Raw genomic sequence first — 20555 nt, 5'->3', positions numbered from 1 at the left:
TCCAAAATAACCAAATGAATAATTGGATAACTCCCTCTAACTTTAGATATAACACTCTTATCTATTATTAATGAACATTCAACCACCACAGATAAGATTTCTTAATTCTTAAAGATTATTTAAGAGCTTTTATATTTGCATATATAATACTTAAATTTTCGACATCATATTAAAAAATATTATTGTAACTAAATTTTAAAAGATGAAATATTAAGATTTTTAATAAAATGTGCAATAAATATAAAAATGCATAACAAGTTTGCCAAAAACAAAAACTCTTAAATAAAATAATATATCCTTGGGAGAAGGTTCTTAGGAAGTGAGTAGTGATGGAGCCATGGAGGGACACGGTAGAAAACCGAGAATGGAAGCGGTCCAACGACGCCACATTCTGAATCTTATTTCCTCCTGGCTCTCGTTCCCTGGTCAGAAACTCTGAATCGGAAGCGATGGCAATCGGAGAGGGGAGCCGGGCTCCGGCGGCCTTTGAGGCTGCTCAAAGGGCGGTGGCGGCGATTGGGTGTGGCTACGACATCGCCATCGCCGCCGATGTGCGGCTCACTCGCTGCAAGTCAGGACGCTTGATTGAGCTCGATGGGGCCACCGTAGAAGACACGGTTGTGCCTGGGGGTGTCGTTCTGCGCGGCGTTCCGAAGTCTATCCGCTGCGATAAGGGGGAGAGGACGCGGTTCCACTCCGAAGTGCTATCATTTCACCAGGTTTTGTCTCGAGATCCGTCTTTTTTCGGTTAGGGTTTTGTTAGGTTAAATTGGAGGCTTGTTTATTTTAGCGTAGAGGATCATTTGCACTTTGTTGCGTTAGTTTTTAGTTAAAAGGTTCTTCTAGTTAGAGTTTGGTAGTATTATGGATTCGATGATGTTTAGGAGTGAGGATGTTGTTGATTCTTTATTCAGCTGTTTAGGCAGCGCTTAGTATCATTTGGAATATGTTTAAACATTCGGAAGATCTTTGTGATTGTAAATTCCATGGAAGATTTGCATAGATATCCTCAATAGACTGTTATTGGTGATAGACAAGCTTTTCTTCACCAAATAAAAACCTAATATATAGATTTAAGGCGTTCCCTACAAAAGAAGTTCAAGTCCACATGAGTTGAAAACAAACTCATCCAAAAGTGCAAGCATGACTAGCTTCTTGCTCTATCATTTTGATGATAATTTTCTTGCTTAATTTTAGCTCGATTTAAATTTCATGTAATTTATAAATAGACTGCTAATGCTTGAATGATGTACCTTTGGCTTGTTTGTTGAAATTGAACTATTGCCATTTCATGTATCCAATTTGCTCGCCAAACATTTGAAGGGATCTTTTGGCAAGCTTTTCCTCACAAATAATCTTAAAATTCTGAGCCCTCACTCCATCTCCACCTTTGCAAAATAATTTTGAATAAAAGCAATCTTATATTTGATTTTCATCTCCACAACAAAATCTAATTCTTCTTTGCTACCTCAACAAACTTTCAATAAGTCTTCCCCACATTATCAATCCCTAAATAAATATCCCACTTTTCGGCCAAGTCCATCCCACTTAGGTGTGTAAACAAGTCAATTCGAGCTTAAGCATCCCTGTGCTTGTACTTAAACTCGAGCTTAATTCTATCAGTTTGAACTGGGTTGTTTATTTTGAAAGAGAAAATAATATTAATCCAAACTAGTTCTATGATAAAGTGACAAATAAAATGAGCAATAAGGAGATAAAATAATAAGAAATTACTTGCAATAAAATATAAAATATATATTTTTTAGCTTTTCTAAGAATTTAAAAATAAAATATTGATTTTTTATCTTTTTTTCACTATATTTTATATTATTTTTTTTAAGCGAGCATACTCACATACTGACAAATTGAGTTGGAGTTGTCTTTTGCTTAGCTTGTTAGCTCATCGAGCTCAACTCATGAGCCACTTATTGCACCGAACCCAATCCGGCTCACGAGCCTGCTCCTCTCAATTACATCCCCAATTCCCACCCTAAATCCATAAGTAATTACCCATCCAAGGCCACCGCTCAACTTCCACAAGAAACTTGTCCATACCTAAACCTAGCCATATCCTCACCTTTTCTAAAAGTTGCCTACAAGCCTCTCATATCTTTAGAAGCAAGAGCAAGTTATTCTTCTGCAAATATGCATCAACACTTTATCAAATTTTATCAAAGTGTAGAGCTTAAGGGTGAAGTTAACATCCAAGGCTACATTAATTTAGGCTTCAAAAATAGAATTTAACAAGTGGTGATTTGATATCCACTTGTGGGCAATCTGTGCTTCCCTTATCCTTATCAAAATATTTATTTTTGGAAATTCGTCTTTGCATAGAGATCTAAGATTTGATCATGTCACTTAGCAAGTCTAAGAAATAATGCACAACCTCTTAGTAGTTTGCGCAATATTAAGCCAAAGTCTAAACTAGTCTTAGTAGTTTCCACACAATTTTATGTATTTACATATCTAACACCTATACTTTTATATTTTAATTTCTTACGTTTTGGTATGACAAGCCTATGCATGAAAAGGTGTATCACACTTTTAAAAAGTAAGTGATAGTTGTATTTTTGATGTGATATCAAAGATTTGAGTGCTATGCATGTAAATGTTAAAAGTTTGAGTGTTAGATATATAACTACATGAGAATTGTATGGTGTGTATGTAAATGCCCCTAAAACATTTCCAACCCATTGATACTTAAGAGTCACATGTATGTTGGTGTGTTTGTTAGGACAAGGTTCATTGATTCCTCTTTAACCATGTTTGGCGTGCCTGTTCAAGTGTGTACCTAAGTTGATTGCATCATTCAAGGCATGGATTAAGGTTTCTATAACAAAGAAGGTTCAAATTCACATGGAATAATCAAGTTGAAACAAACTAATACAAAAGTCAAGCATGCTCGACTGCTAGCTCTCTACTTTTTGATTTTAGTATTTTTCAAGCTTATTTTTAACTTGATTGAAATTACATTTAATCTATTAATACACCTCTATTGCTCTAATGAAGGAACTTTTGGCCTTATTATTAAAATTAAACTAGTGGTTGTTCATATGTAAAACATGGTGTCTGTTTGTGAGATTTTCTTTTACTATACTACTAAAAAAATAGAAATTAAAATCTGAAACCCTCCCAAATTTTCTCTCTGCAGCGTCTTATTCCTCCTCACTACCTCTACAAGCCTTCAATAAGTTATTTTTCTCATTATCAATTCCTAGATCAACATCTCACATCCCAAGCCAATCGCATATCCTATTCAAGCACAACTAATTTCTTTTCAACTACAAACCTTTCCAAACCTAACCCTAGCCGTATTCCCACTTCTTCTAAATTGTGCCCACAAACCTCTCATGTCTTTAGGGGCCGTTTGGGTTCACATTTGTTTATTTTTATTTTTATTTTTTATGTTTTGATTAAAATTAAAATATGTTTGTTATTGTCGTTTTTAGAACACTCAAAATATCGTTTAGGTGTTTTGAGTGTTTCTACTATACGAACCAAATATGTTTCCAAAACAAGATAAAAAATAAATAAATAACAAAACAAAGAACAAAAGTGATTCCAAACGGGGCACATAGAGGCAAGAACAAGCCATTATTGCTAAATTTCACCACTGCTCCATCAAATTTAGGACTTTTTTAAAATGTGTTGGTAAAATAAGTGGTTTATATTGTTTGGTAATGTGTGGGAATAACTATAAGTTGAAAGTGTCGAACGAGAAAACTCTTTCCTGCTCAAGTCATTGTTTAAATTTTCCTTTCATATTATTGTCATAGATTGTAGGGTTACTACAAATAGTATTTTTTAATGATTATTGATCATATTTTGAATTCAACCAATTTAACTTCATTTACTGTCGAGGGAATCAATATACACCACAATGCATTTGCTCTTAGCAAAGTAGAGCCTATATTTCCTTAAAGGGGCATTTACATATATACCATCAAATTCTTATGTATTTACATATATAGCACCAATACTTTGCTTTTTACATTAATGCACCCAAATCTTTCATGTCATATCAGAAATACCCCATTCAAACTTCTAAAAAATGAAATACACCTTTTCATGCATAGAAATGGTGGTATGTATTTAAAAATTGAAGTTTAGGTGTAAGACATGTAAATGCATAAGAATTGAGCGATATGCATGTAAATCTTCCTTCAATGCTCAGGATTTTTCACAATGTTAGCTGAGTTGATTATTGTCACTTTAGTAAGTTTTCTGCTCCATTACTATATCTATTATATTATTTGTATCTAATATTTCTTTCCAATATAATGGAAGTAAAATACACTCTGATTAAAATTCTAAATCATTATTTTTCTAGTAGATGTCAGAGCAATTCAACCAGGAGATGTCTTTGTCTGGTAAAATTCCTTCTGGCTTGTTCAATGCTATGTTTGATTATCGGGGCTGCTGGAAAAAGGATGCATCGTCAACAAAATGGCTCTGTTTTGATGGTTGGTTCATAACTCTCTATAGTATCGAGTTGGAAAGATCGAATTTAATGTTGCTTGAACGAGTGAAAAATGATGTTCCGACTTCCTGGGATCCTGCTGCATTGGCAGAGTAAATTCTCAACTGAGCACGCTTTTAAGATCATATTTTTGCTAGTTGGAAGTTGCATTCAATATTTATTTACTTGGATTGCTTCATGAAAATTATTTGTGTGACTTAAATTCTATTAAATTTTCAACAAGCTTTTCATATTTCATTTTTTTGTGACATGGGAATTTGGATTCAGAAGTCTTTTGGAGCTTGTAGGTTAATGAGGCTTCATGTAAACTTTTAGGGTTTTATGAGAGCATTGGATTTTTTGTAAGATATCAAGAGTTCGAGACCAGTTTTTCATGAAGACTTGGGTCTATTTGACATCATTTTTTTTTATTTTTAAAGTTTTTGCTTTTATTTTTAAAAACAGTTGAATGAGAGAATTTGTAAAATTTTTGCTTTTATTTTTAAAAACAGTTGAATGAGAGAATAAAACATGTTTTATAGTTTTATTTATTGTTTGATTAACTCGTCAAATCATTTTTATGAATGCTCCAAACAACTTTGAGATTTTTTTAAATTATTTTCAGAATACTTTCTTGTCCCATTTTGTCACCAAGCTTTTAATTTTAATTATTTTAAAAAAATTAGTCCCAAATAGCTCCTTAGGGTTTTCCAATAAAAATATCTTTATGTATGCTTGTAAGATTAAGGGTTTCTTGAAGAACTAGGGCTTAAACAGGAAGCATTCAAGAAACCATGAAGCTGTATAATGAAGAACAAGTTAAGATTTTTATCAATTAATGGAGTGATCAAAACCTTAAATTTTTTCCCATGCAAGCCTTGTCTTGTTAGATTGGAGACAATAAATTGATGGATGCTTATTAAACCTAAACTGAGCCTTCTCAAGGAATTGAGCCAAGGAAATGTGGGAGCTGTGTGATGGGTCTGGCAATGCGTGAATCTCTAATTAGAGAGAGAGAGCACAAAATAACAACGTTAGAGTGAGAGTGCAAGAGAGTTTCTTGTTGCGAGAATAGTTGGGGATAGAAGGTCTGGACTAAGCAAGGGAATAAAAACATTCTTATTAGGTTTAGTTCGCAAACACATCTTACTTGCATCTTAAATAAGATAATTAATCAGAACCCAATGAAAATAATTCAAAATAATCCATAAATTAAGGTTGGAAAGAAAAACTAATAGGATGTTGCTACAATTTTGGTGAAAGTGCTTGTGATCTTCTAGAAGGTTTTAGAAGTTTCTTCTAGATTGTTCTATTACTTTTTTGAACTTTAATAATTCTTTCATTCAATGCATAGTCAAATCATAATTTGAATTATATAAAGTGGTCTAATCTTAGTTAGGTTGGTAATGCATACTCTAATTTTTGTTAACGTAAAGTTTAGCCCTGATGAAAAAAAAAAAAACAAAACTAACTCTTTTTTTTTTAATCTTGAGAAAACTTATTATTGGTCATGATAATTGACTCGGTACGCCTTAAAAAATATTTATTAAAGTTAAGGATAGATATAATGAGACCTTTTATAATGTTAGAAATGATTGTGGAGTGATGAAAGATTTCTTAAAAATAATATAGTTCAGTAAAGGATCAGCATTGTATCCATATGCATTTTTATTGATCTTGGAGATGCTCATACATGATATTTAAAATAATATGGTTTAACCTTGATGTCTGTTATTTGAAAAACGCTTTGTTTTACTAGATATGATTTCTACTAAGATAAATGAAAAATTAGAACGATGGAAGAAATATGTGGATGATAAGCAGCTTATGATTATTAGAATAAAGATTGAGTTGCAAAACTTATGAGTATTTGCTTTTAATTTTTGAAGATAAAGTGGTATGAAGATGTAATAAGCTCTACATAATTTTGATCTACCATAATAAAAAAAATAGGACACAGTTGAATTAATTTTTATGGTTAAAGGTTAGTTATCATGGATGTGTTGATCACTAATTGCAGAGAAAGATAGAGAGGAATAACACAATAATAATACGAGAGAGAGTGTCTATGAGAATGGCAGGAGAGAGAACGTATCAAACTAATACTAGTTAAGACAGATGCTGCTACAATTTTGCTGAAAGTGCTTGTGATTTTCTGTAAGGGTTTAGAAATTTCTTCTATCTTGTTCTATTACTTAGAACTTTAATTATTCTTTCATTCATTGCAAAATCAAATTATTACCTGCTTGAAATAAAGAGTTAGGTTTAATCAGACTTAAATTAGGAATGCTAACCATAGTTTAAATTTATATGAAGTTTAGCCTTGAACGAAATAAATACAAAACCAACTTTTTTATTTAAATTTTTAGAAAGCTAATTATTGGCATGATTATTGACTTGATATGCATTAAAAAAAAAATCTTCCTTGAAGTTGTTAAAGATAGATATGAAGTGACCTTACATAGCATTAGGAGTGATTGTTGAGTGATGAAAGGTTTCTAAAAATAATAGTTTGATTAAAGATCAACATGATGTCCATGTGTTTTTTATTGATTATGAAGATGCTTATAAAGGACATTCAAAATAATATGAGTTGGCCTAGATTTATGATTATTAGAATAAAGCTTGAGCTACCCAAATTTATAATTATCAATTATAATTATTTTGAGATGAAGTGATATGAAGATTTAATGTGCTTCAAGTATATTTTGATCAGGTAATATCAAATAATGAGTTTATAGTTTGTTTAACCATTAGTTTGTTTAACTTTTATGGTTAAATGTTAGTTAAGATGTAAAATACCGGAATTTGATGTGATAGGAGAATATCATGAAGACATAACAAATAAAATTTATAAAACTACAATTATATCCACATTGCCATTCAAATTTGAGTATTTGTTAGTTAATAAATTACTGATAAACATCTTCAATTTGGTCAAAATGAGAATATTAACTTGGATTTCTGGTAAAACTACAAATACCCTAAACATATTTGCATTAAACGGAGACAATACCTGAAATATTAATCTACAGAAATACAATACGGTTAGGAGGAATAATTATGATGATGATGATGAAAATATAGTTTCAATTTTCTGAAAACTTAATTTGTTAGCAAAAGATGCATGTTATAACGTGTAACATAGTTTTGTGATGCATTTATAGTCCATTTACCTGAAGTTCAAATTAAACAATAATCCACATTCTAGTTGTACTGATATGAACATGTTTATTTATGTTTTTTGTGTTTGCATATTTTGTTAATTAATTATTGTGCTAAATCTTTCAAGGACATGTTCTTCAAGCTTATGACATGAATATGCACTAAATAGACAAGCACAATCTTTCATAAAGCTTAGTATTATAAAATAATTTTAATTATTAGATTAAATTTAATTGAGCATATAAAATATTTTGTAGTTATCCTTATGTAGATTATTACTCCATGCAATTTTTTGGTAGCACAGGAGTACGTGTTTTTTATTTACACTTATTACGTACATAAATTAACTTGAATTGTTTAGGGTTTGAACAAGCACAAGTTCATTTGAAACCAAGGCTAGGTTTTTCATGTTTGGTTGGATATCAAATAAAGCTGAAATAGAGCTGGCTTTATTTCACTCAAGTTTGACACGTGGACAAATTGAACAAAACATAAATTCTGAGAGAAGAAATTTTCTATTTCTTTCTAGATTAGATTTTTTTAGCTAAACCACATCTGATATTTAGAGCGGAACCACATTTGATATTTAGAGCAGACTAAAGATGGAATATACAAAATTTTATTTTTCACATTTATACTGCCCAAATCTTTCATATCACATAAAAAAATACCGCCATTTTAAATTTTAAAAGTGAAATATATCATTTCATCCGTAGGGTATGTATGTGAAAATTGAAGTTTAGGGGTTAGATATGTAAATATATGGGAACTGAATGGTATGTATCTAACTATTCCAAAAAGAAAAAAAAAAAGTACAACCCAAATTGCCGCCCATCGATGACAATAACTGGAACCAACCAATGCAGAAGTTGGCAATAGCTGTAGGTGGTAATCCAACCTATATGATTTCAGCAACAGGGCAAGTAGGGAAACTTCTAGCTGTGCTTAGGACAATGGTGATAATTTGAAGACAATTGTAGCAATTTGAGTTCTAGCGTAGTTCTAGGAGAAGGAAAGACCGGCCTTTAGAATTAACGGAATTTACATACATTACACACAATTCTTTTGTATTTACATATCTACATATCTAACACCTTTTTGTATTTACATATCTAACACCTAAACTTTCATATTTACATTTATAACAATTTGGTGTTATAAACATATGCATAAAAAGATGTATTACACTTTTCAAAAGTAAGTAATAGTGATATTTTTGATGTTATGTTAAAGAATTAGAGGCTATGTTTGTTAATATAGAAGTTTAGGTGTTAGATATGTAAATACATAAGAACTGTGCGTTATGGAAGTAAATACCCCTAGAATTAAATATTCTCCACATTCCCAACAATTATGATGGATGAAAATGAGAGAGCTTCTCTCAGCTATTGGTTGAGGTGTTTGCTGCCCTTAGTAGGAATGATAAACAGCAAATAGATTGAAAACCATATTTGTCTATTTTAAAATGCAGTTTTTGTTATGTTATTGTAGCATTGAGACAATAATTTACTTGAATAAAGATGCATTTAATAATTCCAAAATTTTGTTATTTTGTCTTTGTTTGTAGGTTTATTGATAAATATGGCACTCATATTATTTTTGGGGTAAAGATGGGCGGCAAGGATGTAATTCATATTAAGCAGCTGGAGGAGTCTGTTCTTCAACAAAATGAAGTGCAAAATTTATTGAAGAAGTTAGCTGATGAGAAATTTGCTGAAGAGTCCCATATAAGTGACGAATTATCAAGCAGAAAAGAGGTATGCTTTACACATTTAGATTGAATTTAGAGTTTAACAGAAAATATAATTGAGCTATAACTCGCACATGATCAAATTTATACACTAGATAGCAACTTAACCTGGCATTCGCTGCACTCTTTCATGCATCATGCTTGACATTATTCCTTAGATATTTTATGGTAGAATTCAATTGAAAAAAAATTGGATGCCTCAGTTTTTTTTAAAAAATATGATTTGTTGACCAAACATGTTCTGATTTTTTAAGAAATTAAATTTCCTTAGTCAAAGATGTTTGTCTTGTTTTTAATATTAATAGAATGATACAGTATCAATTATTTAAATTATAACATGTACATTGATGATAAATAAAAAAATGTTGCTTTTCCTTAATTAGGGGTATTTGAGTGAAGGTGAGTTATGTTCCATAATAAAATTTAGGGGCATTTGCATACAGACCACACAATTCATATATATTTCATAGTAGCACCTAAACTTTATATTTACATGCATAACACTCAAATCTTTCACATTACATAAAAAAAATACCACTCTTGCTTACTTTTTGAAAGTGAAGTACAGATTTTCATCTATAGTTCTATAACACCTAAGTTTATGAATTTAGATATCTTGACGAATGCCATGCAAAAAGTTGTATCTGAGTATTGTTACATGAACCTACTGTTCAATGTAGCTGGTTGATCCTTGGTTAAGCCAATTTAATAGGTTTGCTCAAACCTAATCTGGCCATTGTGTCTGGTCCGGTTGAGTTGGTTCAAAATTGCTTATTTCTAGAAATCAAGTTGTCCCTATTCTTTTTTTTTAAGCTTTTCAGGATCCTATTAATTAAATTCAAGGTTAATAATGTAATCCATTAGCTTGATTCGATGACCGAAGTGTGAATGACTGAGAGACTTAGTTTTTTTATCTACAAGCCTGATAAAACATAGGGGCATTTACATACATACCCCCAAATTCCAATATTTTGACATATCTAACGTCTAAACTTTACCTTTTACATTACTACCACTCAAATCTTTCATATCACATAAAAAAATACCACTATTTTAATTTTTAAAAAGTGAAATGCACTTTTTCATGTATAGGTAAGGCACTTATGTTAAAATTGAATTTTAGGTGTAAGATGTGTAAGACCATATGGAATTGAGTTGTTTGTATGTAAATCTTCATTAAATATATAAATAATGAGCACTTAACTTCTTCACGAGAGAAATTAGCTCATAAAATAGAATACAGATGGTTAGTCTACTAAGTATAATATTTGTACTTATCAAAGAAAAACATGGGGATTCTCAATAATCAGACTTTTCCCCCTTTTAAATGCTTTTTGAAGACTGCAATAACTTATTTACCAACACTAGTCAATTTTATTTTTGATTGAGAAGTTCTCACGAATAATTTGGATTGTGCGCAGCATCACTAAAATAATTTTTTCTAATTTCAGAACAACGAGTTGGTGTATCTGGAACGAAATGCTGCTTTGTTCAACTCATTGAGGTCGACTGTTCTATCTCACTCGAAGAAAGACGTAAGATTTTTATGTGTTAATTTGTTTCTCATGATGCTCTGCATGTGAAGAATATTGATAATGTTTTGTAAAAATTCCGGACTTTTTGCAGGACATAGTTAGCATTCAGGTTAGAAGAGGAGGAATCAACACTAATCAAAGCCATAGCCAGTGGCTTTCAACCATTTCAGATGCCCCCGATGTGATATCCATGTCTTTTATTCCAATTGTGTCTCTGTTAAATGGTGTTCGTGGCAGTGGATTCTTAACACATGCTATAAACTTGTATCTTCGTCGTAAGTTTGTTTTTCGGGTTATTTTTTTAGTCGAAATTTAAATTATGCTAGTAAAATATCACCTTTTGATAGGAGGTTATAGATATATTTTTGTTAAGAGAAAGTGTCAAAATGGTGCCAATTTTTTGTCGGGAGTCATTTGAGTCTCAGAGTCTATAAAAGTGTCAAATTAGCCAACTCTTTAAATTGGGACAACTAATTAATTCCCCGTCCCAATAAAAATTCAGAGGATTATTTTGGCACTTTTCTCTAAGAACTACGACCATTAATTCCCCGTCCCAATAAAAATTCAGGGGATTATTTTGGCACTTTTCTCTAAGAACTACGACCTTTTTAACTTTTAAAAATTGAAACACCTTCTCATGCACAGGTAAATTGGTATGTATGTAAAAATTGAAGTTTAGGTGATGCCGTAGATTTGAATGCTATGTATGTAAATATTCCTTTATTTTGCTGATCAATTTTTATTATGAAGTGATGAAATTATGTCCTCAATCTTGTTGTTCAGATAAGCCACCTATTGAGGAACTCGCTCAGTTTTTGGAGTTCCAATTGCCACGTCAATGGGCTCCAGCTTTTGGCGAGCTTCCTCTTGGTCCTCAGCATAGGAAGCGTACTCTACCATCCCTTCAGTTTACTTTCTTGGGTCCCAAACTTCATGTTAATAATATCCAGGTATTTCTAAGTTTCTTAAATCTCCTAAATCTTCTGAAAATTTCAGCAATTTTGGGAACAAAACTTCAGTTCAAATTTGGAAGATTTACATGCATACGACTCAATTCCTATGTACTTGCATTTCTAATATATAAGGTTTAAATTTTACATATGTACCACTTTATCTACTTGCATTTCTAATATGTAAGGTTTAAATTTTACATATGTACCACTTTATCTATGCATGAAAAGGTGTGTTTTGCTTTTTAAAAGTTAAGATGATGGTAGTTTTGCTGTGATATGAAAGATTTAGGTGGTATTAATGTAAAACGTAAAATGTAAAATTTAGGTGTTAAATATGTAAATGCATAGGAATTGTGTGGTATGTATGTAAATGTGGTATGTATGATGTAAATGTCCCTTCAAATTTTAGTATACTATGCTACGAGTAATTTATATTGATAGTTGAAAAAAATAAGTTTGATCCAGTATTAGTGGAATGATTTTTGTGTCACTTTGTTTAATGTCTTCATTTTCTTTGGCTTTCTTTTGAGGGATATTACCGTGCATACAACTCATATCTTCCTATATTTAGATTTGCATGAATATTTTATTTTTTTTTGTATTTTTATATGATGCCCATGTTTTACCAAACAACAATGGGAAAACAATATTATTGTTGAATTCAAATATGAAATTACAACAAATATGACACACAACAGGCGACTAGGATGAATCCAAGGTAGTGGTGGTGACTGTTAGGGGCTTGGAAGTGTGGCGACAATAAAGTGCTGTAGAGCAGGTGGTAGGTACAGTAGGGAAATAGACTTTCTGTTCTGGGCGGCAACAATTAGGGAAGTGGGCTGGACAGCTCAGAAAACAGCAGGTACTTATTGTTCGAGGCGGCAACAAATAGGGAAGTGAGCTAGACTACAGGAAAATGGCATGGGCACGACTGTTATGGGCGGTTGCATTAAAGGAGGGCAACGGGGAGCGATGTGGAAGGGTAGGGGAATTATAATCACTACCTTGGGAGCGAGATACAGTTGGAGCACCACTCGGACCCTTGGATACAGCCCTAGAAGGAAAAATATCGATGGTTATGCTGAAGAAACACACCACAAAAACTCCCAACCTAAACATGACAAAGTAAATAAATAACCCTAGGATAAGTAGAAGTGGGTCTCTCTATTGAAAGGAAGTGGCAACCCCCTCTAAGAGATTCGGCTTGTCCCTCATAAGACCTGAAACAATTTGATCCAAGCGTCAGACGTGACTCCCACATTTGTCACCGGGAACACCTATGTCAATCTTCTGGGATTGGGGAAATTCCAATCTCATTCGTTGAAGCTACTCTCCTGTCTTAAGATGTCAAGTCGAATACTTTGAAGGTGGAGCTACTATAATTTCTTGGGATTATTGGGCTTTCGACTATCTTTCTAGAAGCATTCGGATCCCATTGTGGGATACACTATCCCACAACACACTCGAGAAGGGTTCTAGAACTGTGAGTAACCATCTTTATTTGCCAACCCTCAGTGGGTACCCGAAACTTTATGCCAACTCTAATCTATAGAGGACTCCAAAGGTAGCCCACAAAAGGCTAATCTCTCCCTGAAGTGAAGACAAAATGAAACTCCCCTAACAGTGGCAGTCATGGCGGTAATCTATCGGTTTTGATATCCTGAAACTCTTTATAGTGGCTGATCTTTGTCTGTTATCGACTCTTTTGTCTCGCTACCCTTTATCATCATCAAAACTGATCCCACTGACATCTCTTCATTGCAAGAGTGCCTACAATCTCAGACTCCGCAGAAGTAAGACTTTGCACTTTCCATACTTTGTGTAGTAGGTTTTCTTGAACACTTCATGCTGAGTTCTATGATCAAACGACCATGGAATTCCTAACAGAATGTGGCAGACATCCTTGGGCGCAACCTCACACCACACTTCATTCTGCAGTTGGTTCTCAATAAAAAATTTCACTAGACATCTTCTATTAATGTTGACCCTGTTCTCCTTATTTTACCAAGTCTACTACCTTCATCGATGATAAGACTGCATCTTTCTCATTATAGTGCAATGAGTGTGAAAGATGTGGCGAAGCCATTATTACTATTCTCTCGTAGCCTCAGTCTGAAGGACCCGTCGAACCACAAGAATCTCGCCCTCATCCGCTAGAAGTTGGGACTTCTCTACCTGCTCTTCAGATACCTCCTCCGCGCTTGCCTCCTCCACTGCTTCTCCTCACTGAAGGAAATAAGATATACTTGTAGTGCAACTGGAGTTAATGTGCCCATGTGCATGAATCCTGAAGCATTTACTAGCTGGAGCTATGTTGGGTGTGCTACTGTTCTCAGGCTTCCCTCTCTGATCAGCTCTGTCATTCTTTTGATTCATCTTCTCAACTCCCCCCTCATTTGTGGGTGGTTGTCTAAATGGAGTTGGATGCTTGCTCTGCTTATGATGTCTCTTCACCTTTAGTGCTAAGTTCTAAACATCACCTAATTATGAATAAGGTTGTAGCTGGACAACGTTGTCGTTGGAGGGCTTTAAGCCTCTCAGGTATCCAACTATAGTTTGCTCTATCAACTCACATTTCAGCTTAAGCTGCCCAATTTTTTTCGTGAACTCATCCACTGATAACTCCTCTTGATATAAGTGATGTGGCCTGAAGAACATGTCCTAGCAGTAGTTTGTGGGTAGATACTTCCTCTGCATATTTATCTTTTCTCAAGTAGTGATGTTGTTGCAACCTCTATCTCTCTTGAGAATCTCCTACTACAAAGAGATACTCTTCTTTATCTTTATGGCAACAAGCTGCACTCTCTACCAGTTTGCACGTCCTTGTGTTCAAAGATCCTATTGACGGTCTACAACCACTCAATGAAGTCATTTGGATTTATTCTCCTCTCGAAATTCAGTAGATCTACCTTCACTCCTAGGTCTCTTTGCCCTCCAACTGTCACTTCATCCCTCGGCCTCCTCTGATACTGAATCCCAAAGTGTTGTTGCCTATCTTTCTCTTCAATAGAATCATCCCTGAGGAAGGGATTCAAATTTTTCTCCCTCTCGAATGTCGTTATCACGATCAAAGGTGACTTCTCCCTAGGTCTTTTCTTCAATTTCAACAAGCCTTTGTTGAATCAGCAGAGTTCCAACTTGCACCCTTTTCTTGGTAATATTTTGAACGGTGTCTGACACTTGTCTCCTTGGTAGCATAGTTAGAGTTTATGTTTAGAGGGGGTGAGATAGGTGTAAAGGGGTGGTTTAGAGTGAGAAAAAAATTTTTTAGGGCTAATTTTGGTAATCTTGGGATTAGACTAGCGTTAGGCTAGCTCTAATGTCAAATGATACCGGTGTTTAACCACAGATGATGAGAAAACAATATTATTGCTGAATGCATATATGAAATTATAACCAAATAAATGGAAAAAGGATATTACAAAAAACACAACACACAACATGCAACGCGCAACTAGAATGAATACAAGGTGGCGGCGATGGCTATAAGGGGCTTGAAAGGGCGGCGCAAGATAGGGAAGTGGAGAAGGTGGTGGGTTCAACAGAGAAACATCAACAACTTGAGTAGCAAGTAGGGAGGTGGGCTGGACAACAATTGGACAACAGGAATACAGTAGATACTATCTATCCGAGGCGACAGAAGGTATGGAAGTGGGTTGGATTGCAGGAAAACAACAGGTGCGCTGCTGCAGCAAGGGAGGGCAACAAGGAGCAATGTGGGAAGGATGAGGAAGGGAAGTGTAGGGGAAAGTGAATCACCAACTCGGGAGTGAGGTACGGTTGAAGCACTTCTCGGACTCTTGGAACAACCCTAGAAGAGAAAATGGAGACGTCAACGGCTGTCTCGAACAAACACGATAAAATCTCCCAACCTAAACACCAACAAGCAAATAAATAACCTTATGATAACTAGGAGTGGGTTCTTCTATTGAAAGGAGGTGGCAGCCCCCTCTGAAAGTCTCGACCAGACCCTTAAAAAACCTGGAACCGTTCGGTTCCGGCTTTAAACGCGACTCCCGTGCCCATCACACACCACGTCTGCTTCCTACCCCCTACTCCCTCGTCAATGTATCTAACACTTAAACTCTTATATTTACTTATCACCCAAAATTTTAACATAACGTAGAAAATATTACGAGAACAACAATAAGAAACCTTTATCCCACACTTTATAGCTCTCAAGCCCCGAATACGAAATATGAAGGGTTATGTTAGGTAGGCGACATTCAATAAAAAATTTTTGTCGAAAAATCATGGCATAGAAAATTTACTAATCATACATTATTATTATTATTTTTAAAGTAAAACAGATCTTTTCTTGCACATATCTTGATTCGATTATGAGATTAAATCGACACATGCGCGCACGGACACACACACAGTCAGGGTACGGGTAAGTGAAGAAGAGACGCACACACAGTCAGGGCAGGGGTAAGTGAAGAAGACGCGCGCACACACATACACAAAACATATCCTCTGTCAGAGTAGGCGTAAGTGAAGAAGATGGCACATTATCAACACCAGCACATCTCAGTTGCAATACATTAAACACCGGGTGAAGTGTCGATGAAGGTGGCAATTTTAAACGATAAGCCATCTTACCAATGCACTCCATGATCTCATAAGGGCTGAAATAACATGGGAAGAGAACATCTCTTTTATGTTCGTTAGCTTGTTTCTTCATAAGTTGTTGCGCTTTTAATAAGCATCTTTTCAATTCCACTAGCATCTAGTTCCTCTCTTCTAAGTAGTGGTCCATAAGAGACACTAGTGTAGTACTGCGTCTATAATACGCCAATTGAGTTGGATTGCAACCATACAAGATTTTAGGAGTGGTCTGAGAAGCTTTATGATACGATGTGTTGTAATAATACTTTGCCTTGGATAGTCATTTAGCGCATTGCTTGGGTGCGTCAAATACAAAGCAACACAAATTCATTTTCACGCTTTGATTAACAACTAACTATCCATCAGCTTGCAGGTGATATGCAATGCTTTTCTTCATTATGGTTCCTTGCATTCTAAACGACTCCCTCCAAAAGTGACTTAAGAAGACCTTGTCTCAATTTGACACTATTGGTTATGGGATCCCATGCAAACGGACAAACTCTCGGATGAAAACGACTGTGATAGAAACATTAGTGTAGAGATGATGTTGAGGTATAAAGTGTGCATTCTTGTTCAACCTGTCCACCACCACTAAGATGACTGTAAATCCTATTTATCGAGATATGCCTTCAATGAAATACATCGTCACTTCCCCCCATACTTTCTCCGGTAATGCTAGAGGTTGTAGCAACCTTCCAGGCGCTAGCGTCATGTACTTGTGTCATTAGCATACATCACACATTGAGATCATTCTGCACATCCTTTCTCATTCCTACCCAATACACTTATACTATTATTCTCTAGTATGTTTTGAACATGATGAATGTTCATCGATAGCGCTACCTTGAAACTTCTGTAGTAACTTCGGAATATGCCTTGAAGTATAAAGTGTGCATTCTTGTTCAACATGTCCACCACCCCTAAGATGACTGTAGATCCTATTGATCGAGATATGCCTTCAATGAAATACATCAGCACTTTCTCCCATACTTTCTCCGGTAATGCTAGAGGTTTTAACAACCTTCTAGGCACTAGCGTCATGTACTTGTGTTGTTAGCACACATCACACATTGAGATCATCCTGCACATCCTTTCTCATTCCCATCCAATACAATTATACTGTTTTTCTCTGGTATGTTTTGAACATGATGAATGCTCATCGATAGCGCTACCTTGAAACTTCTGTAGTAACTTCGGAATATGCCTTGAATTTTGGGGTAGTACATAGCGCCCCCAGTATAGCAAACATTGGCCATTCTCGCCATTCAATAAGGCTGATCGGATTTTGCCCAATTTCTCATTTGTTTCACTCTCTTGTCCCAGGACATCTCAATCTAAAGATCAAAGGGACTGACAATGCCAACATTTGAGGTTTCTCCATCCGATGTGATAGGGTATCAACGACCTAATTCTCTAATCCTGGTTGATATTGAATCTCAAAGTCATACTCAAATAACTTAGATGACCATCTCTGATGCTCCTCAGTCACCATCTATTGTTCTGACTGAAATTTGAGATTGCCCCAATAAATATGATCACCATTTTTGAATCGCCAACACAGATGTCATAAGCTTCCGCTCATAAATTGACTTGAGTCGGGAGCTTGCAGTCAACACTTTTTGATTGAAATAAGCGATGGGTTGATGACATTACATGAGAATTTTGCTTAAGCCATAGCCTGAAGAATTCGTCTCTACAATGAAAGGTTGGCTGAAGTCTAGTAATGCCAACACAAGTAAGCTCGTTGTAGCCTTCATTTACTCCTCAAACGCCTGGGTCGCCTCTTCTCCCCCATTGAAAATTTTTCTTCTTTGATTGCTCCGTCAATAGCTATGCAATCTAGCCGCAACTCTTCATGAACTTTCCATAATGTCCTGCAAGTCCCATAATTCTCTCAACTCCTTCAAGGTCATAGGTAGTGGTTAATCCAACATAGTCGCACTTTCAATTGGTTTGCCAACACCCTTCAATCGTACCACATGTCCTATGTACTCCACATTCAACTATACAAACAAACATTTCTTCAAGTGATCAAGGTGTTCTTCTAAGAAACAGTTGTACACTAGGATATTGTTAAAGAATACCAAACAAACCTGTGGAGGGACGGTTGAAACATGTTTGTTTATCAGTGATTGAAATGTAGTTGGGGTGTTGGTGAGCCCGAATTACATAACAAAAAATTCGTAGTAAACTCCATTGGTTCAAAAATTAGTCTTGTGCACATATGCTGACCACATTCAGATTTGATGATATCTTGACTTCAACTAAATCTTGGAAAATATTAAAGCCCCAAACTTGTCCAGAAGCTCATCAATCACTAGAAAGGAAAATTTGTCAGATAATGTTTTCCTTATTCATTACCCGAAAATTCACACAGAAATGTCAATTCCCATCCTTCTTCACTAGCAAGATCGGGCTAGAGAAGGGGCTGGCACTAGGCAACAGGATTCCTACCACCTAATATTTCTCGGATTAATCTCTCGATCTCATTCTTCTACACCTGGGGCAAACAATATAGGCACACTGATGAGAGGAACCCCTGAACTCAGGATTATCACATGCTCATGTTCTCTCCGACGAGTTAATCCGAGTGGTAACTGGAATACTATTGAAAACTATTGTAAAAGTTGTTGAACATGTGTCGAAATCTCTACCAACTTTGTATATTGTACCTCTTCCATGCTATGCAATTCAATAAAAATTCTTAACCCTGCGTTCTGAATTGCTCTAACCATGGTCTTAAGTGTCACTAATGTCTTGCATAGACTCGAGTCACTGCAATGCACTAACCTCTTGTCTCCCTTCTGAAATTTCGTTCTGAATTGCTCTAACCATGGTCTTCAGTGTCACTAATGTCTTGCATCACTACAATGCACTAACCTCTTGTCTCCCTTCTGAAATTTCATTATCATGAGTTTCTAATTCATCTTCATCTTCCATAAGAATTACAATCATTTCATGCTCAATATTACATCAGTGTTCCCTAAATTCAATGGAAGGAAATCCTCTCAACTTTTGGATATTTTGCAATGTCAAAATCATCTCGTTACAAATTTCTCAGCTCTTTTGTACTTGTCTCGTCCCCATTAGATGTTCACAAAGTTTCATAGTGTGGTTTAGTGTGAACTCCATCGCCGAGTTCAAAGAGACTTCTGCCACATCCACGTGAGGGTGTTCCTCGTCCTCCACTACATCCTCTATTTTTTCCTCCACTGCCTCCTCCTCATCACACACTAAGAGAACCTATAATGCCTGATCCTTGCAATGTTTCTTGGAGCAAGCTTCTCATCATATCAGAAAATAACCCCTCAGCTTGCTTTTCTTGAATCTCTTTCACTGGAAGGCCTCTGAATGTCACCCCGGTTATGGCCCATTATTCATGTTCCGTGAAGCCTCATTCTTGAATCCCACTATTTGCACTTTGTATCATCATGACCATAGCATTTCGGTATGACACTTCAATTGTGTTGCTCCTAGTTACCCATTCCATTGTATTTTTTCTTCGACCAACTTTGCTAATTACATAGTTTATCTCAATCCATTGATCTTAGCAGACGAAGTGCTATTCGAATATCTGGTTTCAACGCTCTCATGATATTTTCTTCCAACACTTCTTCCGATATCCCTCTCAAATGACCGGATAATAACTTAAATTTCTCTCCATATTCCATGACAAACCCTTTTTGGAGGAGTGCAAAAAACTACTCGTATAAATCCCCTTCTCGCATGGTTTTGAAACGCTCCAACAATCGGTCCTTGAATTCCTCCCATATTCTAGTTGTCTGGCTTTGTTCCCTTCATTAATACCGAGCTAGAGCTGTCCCTTCCAAACATAGGCTACCACTATTAATTTTTCTTCTTCTATCAGTTCGTTAACAACGAAGTATCTTTCCACGTGATAAACCCACCCATAGGTATCCACTCCTTCAATGATCAGTATTTTCAACTTCCAGATGCACAAGTCTTATCCCTAGTATTTATGTCCAAAGCTCATTCTACCCATGAAGCGGGGGTTGGGCTCCCTCTCGCGACGCCTATTGATTTCCCTTCTTCTATAAGTTTTACTCGCCTTATAATAATTTTAC

General features: G+C 35.2%; 1 protein-coding gene across 1 annotated transcript in view; it reads left to right on the top strand.

Moving 5' to 3' along the window:
- Window positions 1-311: 311 nt before the first annotated feature.
- Window positions 312-20555, top strand: part of LOC110025670 (MACPF domain-containing protein NSL1-like) — a 21758-nt gene continuing 1514 nt past the window's right edge. Inside the window, exons 1-6 of the mRNA XM_020726276.1 lie at window positions 312-719; window positions 4334-4572; window positions 9192-9381; window positions 10826-10909; window positions 11001-11184; window positions 11693-11859. Of these exons, the coding sequence (XP_020581935.1) occupies window positions 450-719; window positions 4334-4572; window positions 9192-9381; window positions 10826-10909; window positions 11001-11184; window positions 11693-11859 (1134 nt within the window). The 5' untranslated portion in view covers window positions 312-449. The remainder of the gene's footprint in view (window positions 720-4333; window positions 4573-9191; window positions 9382-10825; window positions 10910-11000; window positions 11185-11692; window positions 11860-20555) is intronic.

The sequence above is a fragment of the Phalaenopsis equestris genome, unplaced genomic scaffold, assembly GCF_001263595.1.
Source record: "Phalaenopsis equestris unplaced genomic scaffold, ASM126359v1 Scaffold000321, whole genome shotgun sequence".
Lineage (NCBI taxonomy): Eukaryota > Viridiplantae > Streptophyta > Magnoliopsida > Asparagales > Orchidaceae > Phalaenopsis > Phalaenopsis equestris.
The sequence above is the reverse complement of the archived record's forward strand: the minus strand, read 5'-3'. Positions and strand labels throughout refer to the sequence as shown.